Here is a 25,575-nt window from a genome sequence, read left to right as displayed (position 1 = left end):
CTGGCAAACTCTGGCCCTATGTATGGCTCCATCAGCCACAAAAGCTCCATTAATGCACTATGGTCCAAACTTCGGGAGTCAGGGCCAGTATATCACATGCAGTGATGTGTAAAGCAACTAAGAGAGTACCGAAATGGAATTTGCTATCTTCTGGGTGACACTTTCCAAGTAGGGAAATGAGCTTTAGCCTAATTTTTCAGGAACTACAAGACAGACAGTGCACTACATCTAGAGGGGGAACAGAGAGGCTAAGATCAAGCTGAAAATAATGTAATGGATCACAAAGGAATAGATTGAGAGGGTAACTAACCCTCAGGTATCTGATTCATAGACTAAAATTCGCGATCAGAAAATTCCATACGGATTCTTTGGGATGACAAGTCATTTTATTTAGATATGCTAAGAGAATGAAAGGTCTTATGCTCAAATAGGTGTGACAAAAAAACCAAAAGAACTTAAAGCCTAGTAGTATATGGTGTTTATTTGGAATCTCCAAGCCATGGCAGATATACAAACTAGAGGATGGCAGAAAAGGGCAAAGGAGCACTTTGAGGATCCAGAAATTTACCCACTCGCCCTCAAAGTGAGATAGAAATTGTCACCCTGCAAAAAGAGGTTCAGGGGGACAATACGTGAGGCTAGGTCAAAAGAAAGCAATGGCTTAGGGCACTAAATTATCAAATCATTTATTGCCCAAGCAACAGAACAGTAAAAGGCTGATAGCAAAGGAAAGATGTATTGCGCTGGGTGCTGCTAACTCTGTTCCTGAATGCTCTTCTCAAAGTCCAATATCCTTCATGTCCCCAAACACAGCTCCCCAAAGCCCTGTGTAAGCAGCCCCATATCTGCCTCTCCTTATCTTATAGTGCCACCCACTGGTCACTCTGAGATCTGGTGTAGTTTCCACCCAGCTAGCTCCTTCTCCTGGCCTCACCAAGCATTAATTATTGGTGAGGTTTCACAGCTTGCAGGTAGATTTAACTGGCCTTCTGAAGCTCTCCTCCATCTTGGCAAGACCCCTTTTTGTCTTTCACTCTTTTCCCAGATGGGCCTCAGCCAAGCACTGGAATATTTAGCTTCTTTCTCATGTCTACACTCATCTAATAATTTCCAACTGGTTTCACTACTTCCTACCTTTCCCGACTCTGGCCTGTCTTCACACTGCTGTCAAAATCATCTTCCTAATGCACAAGTTGGATTATGTTACTCCACTACCAAAAAATCTTCAGTGGCTCCTTACATAGCATAAAATACATATTTAGCTTAATGTTTAAAACCTGCCAGAGTCTAGAGCAGCTCTCAGGTCAGTAAGACTGAAGTTCAAATTCAGCCTCAGGCACTTACTAGCTATGCACCCCATGGCAAGTTATTTAACCTTGTTTGCCTTAGTTTCCTCACCTGTCAAATGAACTGGCAAACCATTCCAGTATCTTTGCCAAGAAAATCTCAAGTGGGGTCATGAAGAATCAGACACAACTGAAATAGCCACTTAAACTGTGTGACCTTGGGCAAGTCACAACCCCCATTGCCTAGCCTTTATCATTCTTTTGTCTTGGAACCAATATGTAGTATTGATTTTAAGACAGAAGATACGAATTTAACCGGGGGTGGGGGGGAAGCACATAATAAATGCTTAATGAATTGAACAAATCTATTTCATATCACAGTTTGATATGGGGTCCTTGATCCAACTTCTTATCACTTTCTAAATAAACATAAAAAGACAGTGATCTCTAGGGGCACAGAGAAGTGATAGACATTCAGATTTCTGTGTTTTTTTCCTTCTAGCTAGTGGTTATGTGGGGAAAGTTGATCATTTAATTAGATAACAGTGCCAGTTTATCAAATATTCAGCCTGTGAACTTTTAAGGAGGCCTCTTTCGGCCAGCTCCTTCCACCCTTCATTTAGTAAGCCTGCAATTTTTAAGTCCTCTGGGGTGAGTCAGCAACAAATAACACTGAAAAGGTACCTATGTTCATTTGTATTTGGGGCTGGAAAGTGAGAGATTTGCATTACAACTTATAGGTTACCTAATGACAGCCCCTAGAACCTCAGAACCATATAATGTTAGAGCTGGGACAGACCTTAGGACACAGAATATCAGTACTAGAATGGACCTTATGGGTCCAAACCCCTCGTTTACATAATGTAGTATTGAAAGAAGTCAAACATAATGAGAGTTCAAGTTGGGTCAACTGTGAAATAAAAGCCCTGAATGCCATTAATATAGAGAATGACCGAATGGCTATTTCAAAGGAGTCTATTGAAACGCTACAGAGTCAGAAAGTGATAGATCCAGATAAGATCCAGGACCCTTCACAGTGGTACCTAAATAACTAGTGAAACCCTTTGCTACCATCCTCTCTGATGCAAGGCTGGTCCCAGCTTTCTGAATAGATGGTGTCACAAATTTACTGTCAAAAGATGGTAACACCAGCCAAAAAGTCACAGAGATATAAAGAACAATTACTTATTGATTTGATGATGATTGCACAATCTACACACAAGTACTGTAACATTTATCACCGTTATTGATTGTAACAAGACTTTTGACTCAATTCCACACTCACGGATTAGTCCCATAATGCAAATAGTTCAAATGGATCCAAGCTAGGCTATTTCATGCCAACACACAAAACAGTTCTCTATTTAAAACGCTCCTCCAACACAATACTGTCAAGAATAATTGCTATAAAATGGGGCGTATTCTAGGAAGGCAGTTTAATCCTACTATGATCCTAAGTCCATTATCATCATTCCTGAAGAGAACTGAGAAAGCCGTCAAGTCAAAGAGGGAGTGGTACCAAAATATAGTATTAATCATTTGATGCACTCGTATAACATCAAGTGTAATGTTGCCAATGAAAAATGCATTAAACGTCTATTTCATTTTATGAAAACGTTCTCCAGTGATATCCAAATGTCAATGGCACTCAATAAAATTCTTAATGTGCACCAATAGAGACAGAAGACTTTGCACTGGAAGCCAGAAGTCAAATTGAACCAATGGATAAAAGCAATATTTAGAAAAATATCTTGGTCTTCTCCAGGCGAGTCACATTGAGCCTAAAGCTATTAAATAGAAAAAACTGAGGCTGTGTATTAAGAAATTCCTGGAATCTTTGAATAAAAACTTTATGGAAAGAATACATTTAGAGCAATTAGCACCTATGTAGTACCCATCTCAATGTATACTCTTTTGGCTTGGTAGAATGAACAATAGATCAAAGTATTCAAATATATACTCATAAAATGTTAATGAAACCGTGGGCTTCTCACCCCAGGGCAGACATGGAAAGATCCCGTATTTCTTCATCAAAAATGAGGAGTAAGATTTATAGATTTTCTTAGGGCACAAAATAAGCAGTTAAAATTTTGCAGACAACTTTTGAAACAAGCAGACCTCATTTCACAATGCAAGAGTAAAATATGACGACAGTTGGTCAGGATTGGTATAGGGCAGTGATGGGCAAACTTTTTAAAGAGGGGGCCAAAGGAAAGGAAATGCTCATCTGTCAGTCTGTTTCTAAGGCAACTCTTTCGAAGTTTCATTGTATTGTATCCTACTCTTTGTATTTGTCAGATTAGGAATAATGACCCTGGGCTAGATAAAACATTTCAGGCCCTTCCCCCCCCCCCCCAACCCCTGAATAGTTTGCCCATCGCTGGTATAGGGAATCTGCAGACCAGCAGTTCTCTCCACCAATTATATCAAAAGTCTAGATCCCCAAATAGCCTAAAATATGAATCATGAATGCTTATTAATTGATAGGAGCAATAGGACATTTCTTCTACTAGGTTTCATGTTGTGGATATTTAATAAAATTTGTGTTGAATTGATGATTATGTTGGTAATCAAAAAGGAATATAAGTGAAGAAGAAGAAGGTACTGTGGAGTGCTTAGAGCTTGGTCAGACATTGAAGAGGCCAGGACCAACCACTGCATCTCAGGCCACTGAAAGTTGTCCTGTCTTTTGCCTTGCCACTGGTCTTTGAAGACTTTGGAATAGAGACTGAAGCTGGTGACTGTGCAATTCTGCCTCACATAAATCTAAAACATGAGCAAGTCAAGACATCCCATGCTTCCATTGATCCTTTTTGGAAATGAAGGACAAACAACATAATATAAACTTTAAAGCACTATATAAATGGGAGTTATTATCATTGCCATTATCTATAATCACTTCAGGCCCCAATATTATTGAGGAAGACTGGGAGGGATTGGAGAACTGGCAATCCAGGCTTCAAAACACTATATTAATGGTTGCTCTTTTTCCTTCCTGATGCCAAATTCATCCCTGGAAAAATAGCATTGTAGTGGAAGGAGGTATTATTATCTCTTTGGCACTAAGCACTTCTACTCTATTGTTGTTGAGAATGTCTGATTCCTCATGACCCCATTTGGGATTTTCATGGGGAAGATACTGGAGTGGCTTACCATTTCTTTCTCCAGATCATTTTACAGATGAGGAAAGTGAGGCCAATAGGGATAAGAGACTTGTTCAGGGTCACACAGCCATTAAGTGTCTGAGGTCATATTTGAATTCAGGAACTCATCTTCTGACTTCAGGCCCAGCACTCTATCCAGTGTTCCACCTAAGCAAGTGTACACAGTTCCTGTCCTTCTGGGAGCTTGTGCCCATTATTCATTTAGTGAGAAATTGAAATTTGACCTGGAGATTAGTGAGAGGAGTTGGGAAAGAAGGTGAACTAGACTACTAAAAACAATATTGTGGCACTAGATTTGATGTAAAACCTTGGTATGAACCTGGTTCTGACACTATTTGTGACCCAGGGCAAGTCATTGTCCTTGTTATTGGATTAGAGCTTCTCTAAGGCCCTTTACAGCATTGGATTCTATATTCTTATGGATATAGACCCAAAACAGATTTTTAAAATTCCTAGGCTTATCTCTGAAGTTAAGGGCAAAGTTAAGAGAGGGGGAAGAGGGAGATGAAGAGTGGGTTAGGAGAGAGACAGAGACAGTGAAACAGACACAGATACAGAGAGACAGAGACACACAGAGGGACACACAAAGACAGGGAGACAGAAATTAAAAAAAAAGAGAGAGAGAAACAGAAACAGAGAGTCAGGGAGAGACTGGGAGATGAAAGAGACAGACAGAGAGATAATGGTCCCTATAGCCATATCTTCACTTTTTAGCAGGCCACAGAAGTCAGAGTACTTTCATCCACAATTGTAAAACTTCCTAATAATTCTTGCTGCTCAGAAATGGAGTAGTAGTTATCCCCAAGAATTAGGGACTCCCCATCTCTGTAGGTCTATCAGCAAGAAGTGGATAACTGGGCTGAGATTGTTATAAACTGGATTCCTCTTCAGGTTTGGACTAGATGATCTTTGAAGTCTCTTTATCTCTGAGATTCTGCAATTCCCAGTGAGCCATGGATTAGCTTTACTAGTGGCAGAGCTGGGACCTAAGTGTGCAAGGAGCATTGGAGATATATTGTTTATTTATAAGTAGTAGAGGATTTACTGGAATTCCAGGATGCTAGAGAGAGAAATAAACTCGAGTCAGAGGGTCTGGATTTGAGTTCTGGTTCAGCTGCTTACTAGCTTTGTTACTTCAACTCTCTGAATGTCTGGTGTCTCATATGTAAATAGGGACCAATAAAACATGTACTTATCTAACTCACAAAGTTGTGAGGCAAATACTTTGTAAATTGTAAATGAGCTCCTATGTTGGTCTGAATATAGGCATACTTTGCCTGCCCTCCCAAATATAACTTGTATGAATCTAGAGTATAGCCTATAATTCTATTCTCGGGATATATTGTGGGGAAATTGTGAAGAGAATGAAAAAGAACAAGAATAGTAATTATAAGAATAAATAGTATTTCAGTTAAAAGAAATGGAAACTTTCACAAAACATATACTCATATGATAACATATAATTACTAGCATATGTAGAAAAAATGTCCTTTCAAAGGGATCTCACTTTAGGAGTGCTATCTAGATTTACATGAGCACAATATTATATTACACATTCTTAACATGACTTGCAGGATATTTGGAGAATATAAAATAAAGGATATTAACTCATTTTCTTTTCTTTTCTTTTCTTTAATGCCATCACCAGCATTGGTGTTCAAGCTGAGCCGCAGAAGAGGAGGCTCACCACTAATAGGCTGGCCAGCAGGGATAAATTCTTTGGCCATTAACACACTTACTAGTTACCAGTCAGACAGGCTCCTGCCAGAAATGATGGACATTTGGTTATTTAAATCTTATAATGGCATTTCCTGATCCCTCTAGTTGTTAGCCCTTTTCCTAAACCTTCCTCCAATTACTTCCTATTTTCTTACCTGTGTACATGTTCTTCGCCACAATTTCCTTGAAGGCAAGCATTGTTTTCATTTTTGTCTTTGTATTCCCAGTGCCTAGCATAGTGCTTTGCCCACAATAGGCATCTAACAAATACTTGTTGAAATGGATTGAATTTAATTGGAGGAAAGATATGGTCTATATGAGGTGAAATATGCTGGCGATTGTTAGGAGACTGGTACTTTAGCTCTGAAGGGATGTCAGAGAAGAAAAGGGACCTCTTTTCCTCTAGCTTTCCACCTGTTCTTAGGGAGGCAGTTATCGGTTTCCACTGTGGGGAAACAACTGGGAGGGATGGAAGGGGAGAAGCTAGTGCTGAGTAGAAAAACATTAAGAAGCTGGACTGCTGAAGGTGAATATTGCTAAACGGAGTGAAATATGTGTGAGAAATGAGGAAGAGAAATAATATTCCATTAACTCTCAGATTATATCTGCTATTACAGCCAAGAATAATTCGGTTTTCATAATAATCCAGGACTCATAAGGAAGATTATTTTAGTTTAGAAGAACCCGTAAGACTGGGAAGAGTGTCTGAAAATCTAGTCACGCTGCTTTTTCAACAGACTCAGACTATCAATTCACCGTATACAGTCTCAGTCTCATATTCTGATTGCTGGACTCCTCTGAAACTACATACCCTTTGCCTCCTCTATGTCTTAACTTTCCCTGGAGTTCCATTTGGAACGGAGAGGCAAGAAAGGAGACAAGGGCACATATCTCTTAAATTAGATATTCCAACTTGCTGGATAAGGAGACTCCAGCATAGCTAAGGGCATAATGGGGGAGAAAGGAAGAGGGTGGGAGGAAACGTCGGAAGCGTGTTTGACAGTCTCTCCCAGGACAACACAGGTGGCTCTGGAGTCCCCCTTTTGTAACAAGTTTTATAATTCGGATCCTGACATCGCAAGGGGAGCAACTCCAGTGCCTCTAGGTAGGACGTGTGGTCTGGGATCAATAGAAAACAGGGAGCAAATAGGCCCAACAAGCTCCCGAGACTACTTTTTCTGTCCTCATCAAAAACAACTATAAAAACTCGTGTTAGCTCTTGCTCTCAGAACAGCAGTGGCTGACGGAGTCCAGAGCAGCCCGCAACCGTCCCCCGGCTCACACAGTGTCCTCCTCTCCTATCCTACCCCTCCCTCTTCCAACAGCTTGCAGCCGGGCCTCCTCCTTTCCCCTACCACCGCCTGGGAGCCGCCCCCAGCTTCACAGCCCTCGGTCAGACAGGAGTGACCGCTTCCAATCTGCTGGTGGGATAACGGAGGAGAAAAGATCTGGGTGACAGAAGCTGAGGACTATCGAACTTGAATCGAAATTGAATTGAGGAGGAGTAGTGGGAAAAAAAAGTTTCTTTTTAACCACGTTGCACTGAGTCTCCATTCCAAAAGTTTGGCTTCCAGTATCTGTGTAAATTAGCGAGGGTTTTGTTCCAGCACCGAGGGAGAAGCGCAATCCACAGAAAACTTTTACTTTTTTCCATCACCAGCTAGGAGGAGATTCTGAACTCTCTCGCGAGCGCCTCCCACCCAGGACTCCCTGGCAAACATCGGACTCTTCCAGAGTCTCTCAGATATCAGTCTAGGGGACAGCTTTGGGGCCCCAACCGCCACAAATCAGCTTTCTTCTTCAACATTACTACGGACTTAGGTCATGTTCTCTTAGGGAGAAGACACTTTGTGTTTCCAAATACCGCTCCCCCTTCCCCCGAAATCAACTGAAATGTATGTATAACTGGGAGGTTGGAACACACCAAAAAGACCCCGTTTCCTACGATGATACCATATAAAGATCGTCTTTCCGTAGAACTACGGCTCTGGGCCTTATAACGGAACTACACAGAAACGCACTCTTCTGGTTTCTCATATTCAGAGGTACAAAAGCGCTAGCATCCTCTGGGGAGCGTGGTTTAGCTGGGGGTGGGGGCGGGGGGCGGTTCGCTTCTTTTGTCTATTTGACTTTTCTCCTTCCTTCAGCCTAGTCAGTCTCAAGCGTCTCGAAATCGGGAGTACCCGAGTGGGGGATCTCTTTACCATCTAACTCCACTTTTGGATGTGGACAAACCCTTCCTGCCGCCACCCGGAACAGAAGGAACAGAGCTTTTATTAGGACCGAACTTCTTCTGCCTAACCTCTGCACCAAAGGAGAGAAAGAGCAGGGGCACAGTACATAAAAAGAGAAACTATTAAAAAATACTATGGGCCGAATAGGGAAGCGAGTGAAGAACGCAAACTTATTTTCTTTTTAAAAACTTTCCTCCCCTTTACTGGGAAAGGAATTCTGATCCTTAACAGCTCAACACTGCCTTTGACTCCTGTGTTAGGAGAGGGAAGAGAGAGAATGAGGGGAAAAAAATAAGGACCCACGAAAGCTTGACGGACTAGTGATTTGGCTGACTGTGGGAAAGGATCCGAGAAAACTTACCCGAAAAACCCCACAACCCAAGCCCACCGGAGGCAGCTTCATATTTCCTCACACACCAGCCCTTACCCCCCTTGGCTAATCACCCCTCATTAAAAGCTTCATCAGCGGCCTAATGAAAGCAAACCGTGTGGAAATCGCCGGTAAACAGTTGGGTCTGGACTGTAATTAATTCAGTGTCTCTTTTAATCAAGCTGAAAGGGGATCAGGCTTCTTCTTGCGAAACCGTGACATCACCCCCAAAATCACCCGGAACCAATCAGCGCCACCGCTCCTGGGACACGTGGGCGCGTCCCCCCTTTTAAAAAAACACACCAAAAAAACAACAAAACGAAAAAAAAACTACACCTAAAAAAATCCGAACGGCAAAGAAAAAAGTGACTCAAGTTCATTTTTTAAAAGAAGGGGGGGGAGGCGCACCAACACGGAGAAACTGTGAGAGCAGTCTAGAGGCCCGGATTTGCCAGAACTTCTTTCCAAGGTGCTGAAACGTTCACCGGAGGCTGCGGAAGTCGAGGAAGTAAGAGCCGGTGGGCCAGGTGGAGCGGCTTGCGTCCTCGACTCTGTTGCTGTCCAAGGTTCTGATGCCATCAGGTGCGCACCGCCTCACCGGCTGGAAGCCTGGGCTCCTGGGACATAGTGCTGTCCGTGGTGCTGACTAGCAGCTTTCAGTGAACTGCGCATCCGGAAGAAGGCTTTGATTGTACTACTTTTTATTATTATTCTTTCTTTCTTTCTTTTTACAAACCTTTATTTTATTTAGATTTCATTTACTTACTTTTCTTTTTTTGTCAAAGGGAAACGTAGGCCGGAAACTTTCCCTTCCGTCCCCAAAACTTGACGCTTTCTCCCTCCCTATCCCCAGTTCTCCCTCCTCGACACTCCCACCACCCCCCCTCAGGCACCGCAGCTCTTCGAGATGCTGCAGAAGCGCTGAGCCCTTGTGGATCTAATGCGCAAAGGCGTTTTGCCCAGAGCTCCCCGGCTCCCCCAAGGCTGAACTCGGTCCAAGGTGCCCGCCAGCTCCCTGCCCGCCTGCCCCATGCCAGCCCTCAGCTAGGGGCAGGGGCGGTGGCTGCTGGGGTTGGTGGGTGGGTGGGGAGGTTCTGGGGAGGAAAGGAAGCGGCTTGGCTATGGAAGGCTCCAATGGATTTGGGATCGACTCCATCCTCTCTCACAGAGCAGGCAGCCCCGCCCTTCCCAAGGGGGACCCCCTGATCGGGGACTGCCGCTCACCCCTGGAGCTGAGCCCCCGATCCGAAGGCAGCAGCGGATGCTCATCTCCTGCCTCGCCAAGAAGGGACTGTCTGGAGACAGGAGCACCACGGCCGGGCGGAGGGTCTGGCCAGGGTTTAGATTCCCACCTGCAGCCCGGGCAGCTGTCAGCTCCGTCCCAATCCCGCTCGGTGACCTCCTCCTTCTTGATCAGGGACATACTTGCCGACTGCAAACCATTGGCCGCCTGCGCACCCTACTCCAGCAACGGGCAGCCGGCAGCCCAGGAGCCTGGGGGCCGCCTCTCGGCCAAGCCTGGAGAGGACTTTAGAGACAAACTGGACAAAGGCGGCAGCAACTCTTCTTCTGACTCGGAGTATAAAGGTAAGAAGTATGGAGGTGAGAAGGTTAAAATACGGGGGAGGAGGGAACTGGAGTCACAAAAGTCCTGTAAACAACCGTTCTCAAGCTGGGCGCCCTTTCCAATTTCCCTAAAAGAGGAGCCTAAACACTTGATCAACAGAGTGGCATCTTTTTGAAGCCGTTTTTCCCACCGAGAAAATCCAGTTGTGGGGAAATGAAAAGTAGGGAACGGAATCAGATTAAGCTCTTAGCGGGGCAGGAGGCAAACTTATGAAATAGTCGGGAATACTCCTCCTGAGACATTTGACCCAGTGGGACAGTTTTTGGGTCCCTTCCCAGGACTCAAAAAAAAAAAAAACAACAACAAAAAAAAACGTCCTAGTCGAGAAAGTCCGTTGACCTACGAATTTGATATAAATATCCTATATGAAACTAGAAAGCAGTTTCTGTAGGCTATGTGTCCACGCCAGAATTTCCACTGAGACCAGGTAAGGCCACGGCTTCTCGGACATACTACATTTCCATTAAAGATTAGGCTTTTAGTTGCTCTACTTGTCCCATCCCTTTAGGGGACAGAGGGACTCTAACTGAAACACCAAGTTCAAAGAAATGTATCAGTAGCAGGGTGGTTTGGTTAAGGGGTACCTTGATTCTGGGGTAGGCACCAGAGGCCCAGAAGAGGTGAAATCCTAAGAGAATTCGGTACCTTTTTTTTTCTTTTCTTAAAATGAATTTGATTATAAATGGACCTGAACATTGAATTCAGGAGCCTTGGAGAAACATGGTTTTTCAGCTCTTCTCTAACCATCTCACCTCTCTTCCATGCTTCTTCCTGAGCCTGTCTCCTAACTTTCGTTCTTATGTCGATTAATTTATTCTTTCTTTTTATCTCACCGGGAGCTGAGTGGGAAGGAAAATAAGAGTAAGAGCAGGGAGAAAGGAATAAGGGAAAGTTCCTTATGATGGTTTCCCCTCCTCATCTTCATTACCTTTCAACTACCTGGGCTTCTGCAAGAAACACTAATTTCTTTCTACAAAACCCTGGAAAAACGGCAAAAGAAGCCTCAGGAGCCTACAACGGAGAAGGATCTGTGTTCCTTTCCCGCTGGTAACTGTGCTGAAAGTGTGGGCGGCAGGGAGCTCCCATTTCACTTCAGAATCAATTTCAGTATCCCTTTCTTCAGGATGGAATTTCCTTATAAAGTTCCCTTTATTTTCCCTGGAGTCCATATGTCTATGCTCCTATCCTCAATCTCTCCTAAAGGCTTACAAATCCATAAAGATGTGTCCACCCTTGGACCCAGGGCTTTGGGAGAGAAGAACTAGTTTGTTTTTTAAGGAATCATGTTATATGGTATAGAACCCTCTATCAAGATAAACTCTCCAATCTACCCTTTCCCAAGTTCCTTCCCAAGGAAGAACCACCAAGCAGTTCCTCTGGGGCTGGGATGTGTAAACTGGGGTTTAGAGGAGCAAAGAAAGAAAGTTGAGCAAGAGCTACTAAGCAGGGATCTCAAGGAATGTGAGTAACAAGCGGGAAAAGCTTTCATGTTTGTACTATGCCCAGCTCTACTCTTGCCAAGGAACTGGCCTTAGAGAAAGGGGCCTGACCTGAATGCAGATGTTTATAGCCAACTACAGACTTCAGAGTGAGGACAAAACCCCCTGTTCTCTCTCTCTCTCTCTCTCTCTCTCTCTCTCTCTCTCTCTCTCTCTCTCTCTCTGTGTGTGTGTGTGTGAAAGAGAGAGTTAAACTATGAAGTATTATCTAGCTAATCTTATTCCTTTTTTAGCACCCTTGCCAAATTTAGATGAGAATTGATTCTGAAAATTATAATATCCATGTCATGTCATTATCACTCTCTTTAATTGGAGTGATGAAGTTGTGCTTATTCCAGATATAAAATATATAATATATGCATACTCAATTAAAAATTACTTATGAGTACAGTCCAGGAGAAAATTGAAGGCTCAGTTAAAGAATGCTGGGGACTGAAACACCAAAAGAAACAGGGAACTATCGGTGACCCCAGCTCAGCTGCAAGGGCCGTTTGTATCTAATGAAGAGAGTTTCTGGTTCTGGAGATGGACGAAGGACAGACCAAAAGAAATATAAAATATAAAATGCATGTCCCAGTCTAAGAAGGGGACAGAATTCTTTTATACCCTAAAAGGGAATTTCCTTTGTAGTCCAGCCGGCAGGAAAACATTTCGAGGTTCCAGAGGTTTCCCCTTACAAATAAGTCCCCCTTTCTGTGTAACTAAGTGCAATTTTTAAAGGAGAGGAAATAGATCTTGAAGGTATGGATATTTGTGTGAAACTACTGGGAAAAGCTATGTGATCCAGCTGTAGAGACAAATACAGCGCCTCTTTGGCTGGGACTTCCTCAGCTCCCAGCTTCCAAACAATAGGCCAGCTCCAGGTCAGGCTAGGCTGCTTTGCCTTGGTATACATTCCTTGGAAATGACATAGGAAAGGGAATTTGACTAATTTGAGAATACTTTCTGCAGTTTGAGTCCCTTTACACAGCCAACTACCATGCTTCCCAAGTCTGACTGCAAGTCATCAAGCAGGCAGGAAGACTTGAGAACTGCCCCCATAAACTTTAGCCGCCTTTTCCTCCTAACACTACACACATACTCGACTAACCTCTAGGAGAGGACCTCACTGGAGAACTGAAGCAACCAGCCGTATGATTTGACAGCCAATCTGGATCAAGTGGAAATCACCCGCTTCCTCCGGAATATTAAGCTTGGGACTAAAAGTATCCAGAAAATTGCCTCAGCTCTTCATTTCCTTCTCTCAAATAAGATACCTTAAAGTACGTGTCCTCTTTCTTCCTGATTTTTCTCAGCAGCTCCCAGCCTCTCATTCCCAGGAACTCATCTAGCTTTCCCCAGCGTTCTCTTTCCTCAGGTCCGAGCTGAGCCGCGCTCTCTCCTGGGCTGGAAGCCACTGCCTTTCCAGTTGAGGAGTTTCTCTCCCTAGCGGCTCAATTAACCGGATTATTGTTCCCTACAGAGAGAAATCAACTCTTATTCGGCTCAAGTCCTGTCACCACTAAAGCAGATCACAATGAAATTCAGCGTAAAGGACTGAACACAGGGATGTTGTTCCTCTACCTTCCCCGTCAATTTATGGAAAGGAACCGTTTTGGTTACTTAATCGCTTTAGGGGAGAAGGAGAGAGGCAATGAGAGACAAAGGAAGAGAGAGGGGATGAAGAGGAGAAAGAAAGAGAGAGAGAGAGAGAGAACACAGACTATTCAGTTTTAGCGTGACTGTAGAACATCCCTCTTGTAAAGCAATGAAATGTCTGAAAGCCAGCACACTTGAGTAAGACAGGAAAGAGATGGGTGTTTGTGGGTACTATATCATAGACATTCCCATAAACCATATTTTTATATCGATATGCTTACTAATGCCATAAATATCACTGTTTCTGGGATATTTTACATACACATGTAATATACATGTTATATGTTTATATACAATATATTTGTATAGTACATAACATTTAAACATACACACATTTATGTATAAATGAGTGCTCATTTGTAGCCAAATATTTCTAAACTACATATGTACATATATCCAAATAATACAAATACTTACTTATTCGTGTCCAACCTCAGTTTCCTTATCTGTAGAACAAGGGGGGTAGACTAGATGGTCTCTAAGGTCTTTTCCAGCTATGATATATACACATTCCTAAAATGTGCATTTGTGTGCAGCAAAGTAAAAATATATTGTAGATAATCATTCATCTCCCCTTTGATAGGCTGTCTATTTTTCTTAGCTCAAACCTCAGAGTACATAATAATATTTTTCAATATATCATTTGCGTGTGGTGTAATATGTGACTGACAAATACAGAGACCTCTGGGTATGTTGCTGTAGGGTATGGAGTTCTGAGCAGGATATGATCTTACACAGAATTAGGAAAAATTCGTCCTTGAGGATTCGGCCCAGTTTTCTGATTCTCCATTTAATTTGGCATCACAGGGCCCTTTATGCAGATGATCCTATGATCTTGTGATCCTTTTCCCCATGGGGGTGGGAAGGAGGGAGAATGTTGCGCTTCTCTGACCCTTTGAGGCACAGCCGATCTTGCGGGTCCCGAGGCTTGGCTGGAAAGAGAACATTCGGGTTGTGAGTTCACAAGCACATCTGCTTTATTTCAGGGTTCGGTTTTTTTTCCTTCACTCTCCCTACTTGAGGTCTTGTCCTTTGCCTAATTTGCCCCCATCCCCACTCCGAGCTGGAGGCACAGGGGGATGGAGTGGAGGGATCATGCTCTAGAGACTGCCCTCTCCCTTCCATTCACACACATAGACACGCTCCGCAGGTCAATGGAAGGAAAGGAAGGACATTGAGGTCGCCGAAAGCAAAAAGTTGTGAAGAACTTTCCCCCAAGATTTTGTTCCTTTTTCTTTCGTCTTTTTCTACCTTTGTTTTGGAAACCCGAATGCAGTAAGGAATCAATCCAGACTGGCTCTGGATTTCTTAAAGGAAAACAAGCAATTGAAGTTGCATTTGAAAACAAATCAACAACTTCTGAAATGATCCCAAACAGCAGGAAGGCAGCTGGGCAGCGGGGTTTGGATTGCTTATTCGGGGCTAGTTTTGCGCGCAAATTGGGTGAAAGTGAGTCCACAAAAGGGACGAGAAGCTGAGTAGCTAATTGTCAGAACTTGTAGATCTTGTCTTAACCTCCCCGATTGTCTTCCTCAGTGAAAGAAGAAGGAGACCGAGAAATCTCCAGCTCCCGGGACAGTCCTCCCGTGCGCCTGAAGAAGCCACGTAAAGCTCGCACTGCCTTTACGGACCATCAGTTGGCGCAGCTGGAGCGCAGCTTCGAGCGGCAGAAATACTTGAGCGTGCAGGATCGCATGGAGCTGGCCGCTTCGCTCAACCTCACTGACACGCAGGTCAAGACCTGGTACCAGAATCGCAGGTGAGGTGACCTGGGAGGCTCCCAAAGGGGCATTGGACAGAAGACTTCCAGGGCCTGGGCTTGGGGAGGCGGCTCTGAAAGTCACTACTTGACTACAATCCACCCCTCATCAATCCTCTCTTCAACCCAGAGACCAAACTTACACCCTATAGCCTCAGTATCCATACATTATATGCAGACCCGGAAAACCACGCAAACACACGGACTCTATACTTCTAACTTTAGATCTATGATTCTATGACTATTATGCCAAACAGCCAGGACCTGAATTGAGAAACTGAGGTCTTAGAGACCAGACAGCGCCCCCCCCCCCAAACTGATTAAACACAATAGAAGAGTTGTACCAACACTCCAAAGACAGGTAACACATGCCACACACAATACAAAATAGGTGACCAGACCAGCCATACCATCATGCTCTCCTCCCAACCCCATCTACTTCTCTTTCTATTCTCTTCACTCTCAATCTGATCCTCAGTCTCTTTAGATAGCACTCAGCAACCACTTCTGCTGTGCCAAGGCACCAGCACCTCTTCCTACGTCACAGGAGAATTAGAGTTTTCAGTGTTGTTCCTGATCCTGGGGTGAAAATGAGTGAGCTGCCCATCCCCAGTGGTATACTAGGGATAGAGAGAGCAGGATTGAGGTAAACCCAGATTAGAGGGAAGAGAGAAGCAAAGGTCAGAACAGGAATCAAGACTGAGAGCAACACGGGGAACAGAGGTGTGTCTGTTGGAAATTGGTCATCTAAAGGATCTAGGAAGAGATGGAGTGAAAATCTGGTCTGATTTCTAAGGCCTGGGCTCATATCCTAGCTTCCAGTTGTGCACCCGGTAGAAAATGTACTACCTGGCTACATCTGTTTTCCCAGAGGAGAATTCAGCACTGTCCTTGGGTACCCACCAACCACACAGGGAGGGTTAATTATATATTTTAATCACACACACATGCACACACACACACACAGATCCTGAGGAAAAGGTGCAAAAACAAATCTGTACAGGGGTGGGGTCAGAGTTACAGATGACCTAAGAGTTGAAGACATTCCCAGTGTCACCCTCAGTCTCAGCCGAAAAGCGCTTTCCTTAAACAAGCCGAATAACACATCGACCTATTAATAATAAATACCGATTACTGCTCCAGGCATCAATAATTAAGGGCAGTTACAGTAATTACACAATTATGATGATGATGAATAATTCAGAGGGAGAAATTGGGTTGGTGCTACTAGAGCCCCAGACCTCGGGACCGCAAACAGATAGATCGAGGGATGGTGCTGTGACCCTCGGGCTCAGCTTTGTGTCACAGAGGGCCCCCCAACTCACAGTCCCCAAACTCAAATTCGATGCCTGGTCAGATTTTCAGGGCTCAAGAAATCCTTGCCTTTGTTAGGAGACTTGGGGCTAGCAGATTCTCATTCCCTACCTCCATCTACTTCTACTTCCCTGGGAGGACTGATGGACAAGTAGGCAATGAGTTCCCCTGGTCAATTCCGAGCTTCTAACTCTTTGGCTCCCAAATCTTTGGTCCCAAATCTGCCCCAAACCTCTTACTCCCCAGGATTGTTGGTTTCTGGTTGAAGGTGAAGATTCTTGGCTCCTGTCTCTTGTCCCCTTCTCCAGCCTGCCTCACCTTGGTCACAGAGGTGGCAGACCAGGATGGACACTCCAAAACCCTAATTTAGAGAGACTTGGAAACCAGGCCACTGAGCTGCCGTGTTCTTCATCCCTCATGACCCCTCTCTCTAAAGTAACTGTGGGTCCCGGAGGATGACATTAAGCTGAAGCAGGAGGCTCCTGGGAATTAGTTTTGCTTTTGTTCATTTGGGTCTATGATTATTTGCATCATCACCATTGCCATCATCATTATCATCATTCTTGTAAATATGTCTGCTCTGCTGTTTAGGAGCAAGTCCATTGACTGACGCCCTCTGCTCTCTCCCTCTTGTTCTCCCTCTGTCTTTTCCCGAATTCTTCTTCCTTTCCTGACCTTTCCCTGTCCTCTATTCTCTCATCTACCTTTTTATTGCTTCTTTCTCTTTCGTTCTCTTGGTCAGCACCTCTTCTGCTCCCCTAGTCCAGCTCCTCTCCTAATGAGAGTTCGATTGAACTCGTTGGGTCTATATCCCTATCCATCTCCACCGTCAGCTCCTAATTTGGACCGGGATAGTTGGGGTTGTTTGAGCAGGATTGAAGATTTGGCGTCTAGGCGCCTATTTCCCTTATCCGACGCTGTCTCTGTTTCCATCCCCAGAACCAAATGGAAGCGGCAGACGGCTGTGGGTTTGGAGCTGCTGGCAGAAGCAGGCAATTACTCAGCGCTGCAACGGATGTTCCCGTCGCCTTATTTCTATCCGCAGAGTCTGGTTTCCAATCTGGACCCTGGCGCAGCCCTCTATTTGTACCGGGGCCCCAGCGCTCCTCCACCCGCTCTGCAGAGACCTCTGGTGCCCCGCATCCTTATCCACGGACTCCAGGGAGCCAGCGAGCCGCCCCCGCCTCTGCCCCCACTCGCGGGCGTTCTCCCGCGAGCGGCACAGCCCCGGTGAGCCTCAGTCCCCAGCTTTAGCCACCCCGGGCGCTAGTCCTCCCTCTCCGCGCGGGCCTCGCAGCCCCAACTCTCACCCCAGTTCTTTGATACGTAGAGTGAGGAGGCAAGGGAGAACAGATTTTGCTGCGCGCTCGGAGGGGAGACAGCCTTCACCCAGAGCCCTATCTTGGAGGTGTGAGTGTTGAAAATCCTCCCTGCCAAGAGCATAAACTGTCCCAATCCCCTCATCGCTTCAGAACAGCTCCCCACAAAGGGCCAAGGGTCAATACTCCAAGAGATGGCCAGTGGCTGATTCCCACTCCGTCCCCAACTCTCTCAGCCGCCCTGCTTCACTCAAACCAGCTGAAGATTGGGGTTAGTGTGCCCTAGCCGGGTTGTATCTGGCTCTGTGCACACATTTCTCCTGCCGCGCCTCCCCCCCCCCCCATCTCGTCCCCCTCATTCTGCCCTCTCCCAATGTGCTCCTAAATCTCCGGGGAATTTGACCCATAAGGCGCCTTCTCCCCCTGCCTTTCTCCCAGCTTGGGTGGGTGGATGAAGGAACCCTGAGCTGCTTGCTCTGACCCATTCCCTTTGCTCCAGGTCTCCTGCTGTATATTTGCCCCTCCCTTCCCGCACCCCGCAGAGTGGGGAGGGCAGGGAGGAAAATGCGGACTGCTGCTTGTACAGTGAAGTCCCCCGCCCCCTCCTTCCCTCTCTTCTCCCTTTCCCCCATCAGGAGTCCCGGCCAGGCCCAGAGGAGAGACTGACCGGGCCGGGCCGAGCTGTATATACCGCGTGTAAAATGTATATGAAGTTATTTATTCGTGACCCATGAGCCCGTGACCGTGTCCGTGAATTTGTGAGTCTGTAGCCTGCGCCTCCCCGTTCCCGGGCGTGGCAGGAAGGGGCAAGAAGACTTGCTTCTGCAGCCTCCAACCTGCAGCCCGGGCCCCTGGGCCAGCCAGGTCCCTTGGGCTCGCGCTCTCTCTCTCTTTTTTAAATGTGGAAATAAACTTCTTACAAATGCACCAGCCTGCTCATGTGCACGCTGTCCTCCTCTTCGCCTAGTATTCTGCTTCTCCAACCCTTTGCTCGCCGGCTCTTTACAGGTTGGCCTCCCAACCTACAAAAGCATTTCCTCCATTTCCTTTTTTTTTCATCCGATTCCCATTTCTCAATTTTCTTGGCCCTTTCTCTTTCTCCGTCCTCCTTTTCTTTCTCCCTTCTCCTTCGATCCATTCACCTGATTTCTTCCCCATACAGCTCCCTACCCTCGTTAGTCCTGGATTGCTTTCCCTTCCTGCTATAGTCGGTACTTGGGGCCCTCGTCCCAAGAAGTAGATTTCCAGGGGACCAAGGCTGGGCGGAGGGAGGGGTGCAGGGCGACTTGTGGAGAAGGGGGTCACTGTCCGGGCGCTCGCTCTGCAGCGGGCTGGGCTGCTATCCGCCCTCCCTAAGTGAGCTCATCTGTCCCGGACCATGCGCCGGCAGCTGGTGACCGGGACCCGACGGGTGCGGGGAACGACAGATGGGCGCCGAGGCGGAGCCCACTCTCCCCACCCCACCCCCACCCCAGCACCCGTTGCCCACTATCAACCCCTCCCCGCCCGGGTCATTCCCCTCCGAGTCCTGGTCTAACTTGGCAGCCCCCGGGTGGAGCCGCGCTGGGCCCGGGGACCGAGAAGGCTGAGCTATATTCCTAGCCCTGCCTCAGTCTAGTGTCTTCCAGCTGCCTGCGGGAATTCATAGCTAGATCTCCAACTCGCTTCCACTAAACCTGACGCACCTTCGCAATGCTCCACCGACCCGGCTCCCTTCCCACTCTCCATTTGCCCTTGGGATCGGGTTTGGGCTAAAAGGGAGGGGCGTCAATGCTTTCCGGCCCTCCCCACTAGCTTCTGCCTCACCCTAACGCCAGGATCCCAAGGGGGCTGGATTTAAACCCTGAGCCAGACTCCAGGCTGTGCCCACATTCAGGGGGAAATCATTCTCATCTCTGGGGAGGTAGCAGGTGCTCAGTGGACCACCCCCCTTCCTTCTCCCCATCCACTGTCCAGCATTCAACCTGCAGCCGCCCTGACCCTCAAAATGCTAAGGGTGGGGGAAGACAGCAGCCTCTAAGAAAGGAGAAACATCCAGGGCTGGGAATCGCCTTTCAGTGGAACAATAACCAGAGACCCTTCCAGTTTTGTTGACAGGAAAGATCTGGGAGATGAAAAACTGCTTTGGAGGGGAGTGAGGGGTGGGGGAAAACTGTAGTCTACAGACCCTCATTAAAACCAGAGCCAGCTCCTGGTCTGCAACTGTTTCCTACCCCCCACTCTATCCAACATACGCACACATACACACACACCTCTTTCTTCCCTAGTATGGTGAGGGTATTATTATAATTTTGCAAAATGCACAGCAGCTAATTAAGTCAAGACAGCCCCTTTGCATTGGGCTTCTTTTGCATGTGAATGGGGGTTGGTAAATCCCCGGCTCTGGATGTGGTGGGGGGCGGTGGGGGGGATTGTCCCCAACTCAGGGTTAATGAAGTGGGAAAGGAGTCTCTCATAGCCTCCTGCAAACAAAACCCCCCCATGCAACAAACCCTGTCCAAATCCTACATGGATTGACTTAAACCCAGGGGATAAGTGCTTTAAATTAATCTCATTGAATAAGAATGAGACCAAACAAAACTCTTTAAAATCATATTAAAAATCTATCAAAGGACAACTTGCACTGGTGTGCTTTTCATTTTGTGAAAGTGAAGGAGATAGAATAGAGCAACCATCTTTACATTTACACAGCAGCAGTGTAAATCACAGACATATTCTCAACTATTTAATTGTCCTTGTACCTTAGAGGCGATTTCATATCTTACATTAATGAAGAACAAGGCTTCCCGACAAGTTTATAATTACAATATTTAAAATTGTCCTGCTAGTTCCCATCTGCAATAACTTTACCATCTTTATGGTAAAGCAGGTTTTCTTTTACTTTCATCTATTTAAAAGATTCACTTTGGTTTCTTGGTTCTGGACCCTGGTGTTGGGTGATTTCAGTCAGAGGGGAGGAGGTGGCTGAGGAAGCCTCTGTAGCAGGCCTTGAAAACAGGAAAGCTCCTGAAAAGGCCCACCTTCTCCCCAGTCCTCTCCTTACAACACACACAGACACCCCCAGAGACACAGGCACCTTGAAGTCCCTCGCAGGGAAGATGCAAAGTTTAAAGGAAGTTTGAATCCTCTACTAGAAACAATCTATGCTAGAAAAGCTCCTGTGGACATTTTTGGGGAAAGTCAAATGGACTTTCAAGTTGCTCCAAACTGTCACCAGTTAAATTGACTTTAAATGGCCTAGTCCTAAATCCTCCCCTACATCCCAACAGTAACAGCAGACAAGTGGCAAGGATCTTAAAAGGGAATTTTGCTAGAAGGAGTAAGGCTCTCTTTGGAGAAGGAATATGATGTAATATATCCAAAACAACTGGAAACCAAATATCATTTGGCTTTTTTTTAGTGGATGGGGGAAGGGAAGTCTCATTTTTCTATCATTGAGAAATAAACATTGGAACCTTAGTGATTTTCATTGACTAAATGTAAAGAAACTAAAACCTGGAAAGCTGGGATATTAGCCATTTTCCACTCACCTGACTAAATGGCTCTCCTTTACCATTCCATTAGCTTCCTAAAAAAATTCAAAGGAACCCACAGGGCTTTGTAGAAATTTTTCTTTTGCTGAGGTTTAGTCTGAACTTGGGTTCTATAAGAATGGAAGTCGATGTTTGCATTACATCAGCACTGACTTAATTAGATCACACACAGGCACCTATTTTGCCAAAGGTTCTTTGCCCTTCGCTGCATGAGAAATGAGGGTCCCTTCTGAAGATTTGCAACCATTAGGGGTTGCAAATACGAAGATGTTTGGGAACCAGGAAAGGAATTCTATACAATCCTCCAGGGAAAAGAACTGTAGGTTGTAACAGTTCCTTAAATGCCCAACTTTTGTGAGTCTTTAAATATGAGAAACGGGAGCACAGCAGAGAATGATAGAGACAAATTTGGGAAATGAGAAAAGAGATGATTAAAAATGCACCCAAAATTAGAATATGTACAGTGGAATTAGGCAAAGGCTTTGCCTAATTGATGCCTGAAATGTATAATCTTTCATGAGCTATAATAAGAGAAGATTTATTTTTAAGGTTATCTCAACTTAGATAATATTAACCTTAAATCTGCTAAATCCTTGTTTCTTTATTAACTGGGGGGTAAGATATTGATTCTGCTCAGAAATATGCCTACACACCATCTTAATGTGAGATGAAACATTTAGGCCATTATTAGCAAAGTAAATTGCGGTTTGTAGCTTGAAGGTGTATATATACACATATGATGATATACACACATATCTTCTGCATAGTTATGGCATTTTTTAACTCCAGGAATGTGGAATAACCTTATGATTATTCATCCTGTAACGGAATGAATCCTTGAAAAAAAATGTAGGTTTTTGCCTTTGATCACCCCCAATCGCTGGCATTAATCCTATTTCCCACACAGCTGGGTTTTGTCTATAAAAAGTTTGATCCCTTCTTTTCTCATCCAAATCATTTGAACTATTAAGCATCAAAATAAAAGAAGGCGGCAGCTTTGCCCAAAGTCATTTTGATATGTGCTGCAGGGTTATTATTATTATTATTATTGCTATAAATTTTACCAAGGGTCCCTATTAATTCGTATGTGACGGCTGACTCAGAAGGTCACATTTTTCACCATGCAGAACATCGGTTTTTACTAGGCTCCTACTCTACCTCTCACATTCTGAGTCATTTCTATTGTGGTATTCTAGATGACATTTGCCTTGAATCTGATTGCCCACTGTCAGGAAGGGAAGACCCTTCTCCTTTATCACTTGGTGAATGTGAATCTTCTCAAAGCTTACATTATTCTGCTGGTCAGTTAGTGAATTCAAAGCTGCTATTTCCTTGGGAATATCTCGGAATTTTGTCACAGAAAATCTAGACGTGGTCACTTAGAAATCACAGAGGAGGACGGCCAGGAAATGCCCAAGTCAAGTTGCTGCCGAGAGCTCTTCAACATGAAGGAAACGGCTGAAATTTTTAACCCTTTCTAGAATTTCCTCTCTCTAAATATTACATTTATTGGGAAATCAATACTCCTCAAGGGGAGAAAGGGACTCTTCTCAAGCCCTACAGCCAGACCCAATGGGGAAGCTGTGCCCCAGGTCACAGCACAAAGAAACCTAGGGCTCTGGTGGAACCCTGTGGGTTTTACTGGGAAGAAAAACACCCCGGCACTGGTGCCTTTTGACTTCAAAGGCAAACGGTAAATAGACAACAGTAAATCAATTAGCCCTGAAACGATGCCTTTTCTGAGGAACACAGTAGAGTGAATAATGCAAGGAGTTTAGAAAAGAGACACTGTATTTGTAGCAGAATATTTAGAGAAAATAGGGAAGCTCAGGGTATGCCATAACACTGTATTTCTGATTAGTTTTACAAAATGATTTGCAGTCTCGTGCATTGGGGAAGGGAATTTTTATAAATAAAATTTCTTATATACACCCATTTCACAGAATTATATTTTGAGAGCTGGAACAGACCTTAGAAATCAACAAATCCTGCCCCTTTACTTTAAGGATAGGGAAATTGAGGCCCAGAGAAGGATCTGCTTTGCCCAAGGTCACACAGCTACTCTTCATGTCACAAGCTCTGCTTTACAAATGAGATCAAAGGCACCAAAGAGTACAAAAATAAAATAGTGAAACTTTGTTAAGATGCCGGTATGTGACAGCAGGGTTAATGCATTTCAGAGGCTAGCCGGTGCCAGTGTAGGCTTTGAAGAGCTAGCACATCCAAACGTGTCCAGGGACTCAGGATGGAGTTCTTTTGACTTTCTTTTTACTACTGCTCACTTAAAGGCCTGATCAACTTCCACTGACAATGGAATGAATAGAGATATCAACTAATTAGCTAATTGTTGTTGTGAGGTTACTTCCCTTGGATTCTATCTATTCTCCACTCATGAAAGAGTAAGTGAAATGATAATGTTTTGAAATTTGGCATGCAGGAAAAGAGGAACATGCTTATTTTTTATAAGGTTCCTTTGACAAAAATTGGACATTTGCCAATTCAGAGCTTCCAAGATCCATCTTGAGGCTCTGTCCTATCTACAGAGGCAGTTTTTGAGAAGTCATATCTAAGTCTCACTGCCCCATACAGTATGTCTTTGGGGCTTTTTCAGTGTTTCCCAGAGCCAGATTTTCTTTTCTTCCCCCCCCACAGCAAAGGTTGGGAGCTCCAACTCAGCTCTGCAGTGCGTGGTTTTCCATGTTTGTTTTGCTTTTTGACCTTGGCGTCGCCAGCTTCCATCCCACTTGAGTATTCTGAACGCAAGATTTCAGCAAGACGGTGTTTACTCTGGGTCTTCTTATGAAGGTCAGGCCTAGGAAAGAGTAAAAGCGGGGAGGGGGAGAAAAGAAACTTTATTATTATTTTTTTTCATTCCAAGGTAGGCTGAAAGCGGCTGGTTCTGAGGCTGCGAAACTGACATTTTTGTATTAACAGAAGTACAATCCCTTCAATTGTGCTTGTTTTGATATTCTCTGTACCAGAAGATTAGATACGGCGCTGACAGATTTTCATAACGGTGGCAAAATATCATGGCATTTTTAAAAGTGAGGCTTTGTTCTGTTCTGTTGTTTTCATGGAAAAAAAGGAACACAGGCTGATGGCAAATGAGGTGTATGATACAGCAGTTTGCCAAAGGGGAAAAAAAAAAGCCCACCCTAAAACTCAACAACATTCAGTAATAAAAACACTTTAATAGCAACCACACTAACCCCAACTCAGTTAAAAAATAATCGTCCCTCACTGCTAGCAATCCACAGATAGCAATAAGGAGGACTCCAGCTCTCCCGAGACAGTGAAGACGGCTGACTGGTGTTTCGAACAGACCTTTCCGTGGTCTAGAGGGCTGAGTAGATTAGTTAATAGGCATTTCTTCTCTAGGTTGGGAGGGCTTTTTAATCTTTTGGTCCCTTCAAAATCAAGTCCCAGGGTACATTTGGGAAGCTTAGTTTACGCCTCAAATATTGGCCACTACTGCAGCCCTCCCAACACTGCATAGGAGCCTGGGGTACTGCAGGGAGGTCTCTCTCCTGCAGTAATCCGCACTGAAAAATGCCAAAGGTTTAAAATCAATTTCAGCTGCTGAACTGCAGTAACTGTTTTCAAAAGACGGTAGCCTTGCCATTTGATCAGGAGATCAGAGAGGGAAATTTGTAGAAGTTCAATCAAACAGAGAGAAAATGATTACATAAACTGCAGAGTGAAATATTTAATGTTTCTTAAGACACACGGATGGGTTTCGAATTTGTTTTCAAAAGCAGCGGTGACCACTAAAAAACACACCATGCACGATGGAAATGCCATTACTGGCACCTAGTTAGTGCCCGCTGGTTTTACAAGAATTCCCTGGGTTTTAAGGGAATATTGTATATTTTTAGGAAGACCATGCCCTTATCCCTGCTTTTGCTTTTTTCCTTTGCAGTCTAGAATGAAGCCAATGTCAGACAAATGCTTGGACTTACAGTCTAAATAAGTAAAGTGGAAATCCTTTATAAGAAAGGGATCAGAGGAGACAGCTAACACCTGTTTTACAATATAAGTTATAAATGGTTATAAAAACCAGGTTATATCCGATTATTACTGTATGTAGTTATGTTCCAAAGGACTCAATTCAAA

The 25,575-nt window shown here is 44.7% G+C and overlaps 2 protein-coding genes across 2 annotated transcripts in view; one reads left to right on the top strand and one right to left on the bottom strand.

Moving 5' to 3' along the window:
* Positions 1-9,894: 9,894 nt before the first annotated feature.
* Positions 9,895-17,844, top strand: BARHL1 (BarH like homeobox 1). The gene is made up of 3 exons (XM_044661316.1): positions 9,895-10,360; positions 15,074-15,296; positions 17,550-17,844. Exons 1-3 carry the CDS (start codon positions 9,895-9,897, stop codon positions 17,842-17,844), a joined length of 984 nt encoding a protein of 327 aa, XP_044517251.1.
* A 5,424-nt stretch (positions 17,845-23,268) lies between these two features.
* Positions 23,269-25,575, bottom strand: part of DDX31 (DEAD-box helicase 31) — a 99,873-nt gene continuing 97,566 nt past the window's right edge. Inside the window, exon 20 of the mRNA XM_044663957.1 lies at positions 23,269-24,274. Within this exon, the coding sequence (XP_044519892.1) occupies positions 24,070-24,274 (205 nt within the window). The 3' untranslated portion in view covers positions 23,269-24,069. The remainder of the gene's footprint in view (positions 24,275-25,575) is intronic.

The sequence above is a fragment of the Gracilinanus agilis genome, chromosome 2 (genome assembly GCF_016433145.1).
Source record: "Gracilinanus agilis isolate LMUSP501 chromosome 2, AgileGrace, whole genome shotgun sequence".
Classification (NCBI taxonomy): domain Eukaryota; kingdom Metazoa; phylum Chordata; class Mammalia; order Didelphimorphia; family Didelphidae; genus Gracilinanus; species Gracilinanus agilis.
The sequence above is the reverse complement of the archived record's forward strand: the minus strand, read 5'-3'. Positions and strand labels throughout refer to the sequence as shown.

Bases quoted from the DNA above. Each gene is read 5' to 3' on its own strand.
- BARHL1 (XM_044661316.1), top strand. From the start codon at position 9,895: ATGGAAGGCTCCAATGGATTTGGGATCGACTCCATCCTCTCTCACAGA. The intron at 10,361-15,073 runs GTAAGAAGTATG...TGTCTTCCTCAG, and splicing joins TTCTGACTCGGAGTATAAAG to TGAAAGAAGAAGGAGACCGA. The intron at 15,297-17,549 runs GTGAGGTGACCT...TTCCATCCCCAG, and splicing joins ACCTGGTACCAGAATCGCAG to AACCAAATGGAAGCGGCAGA.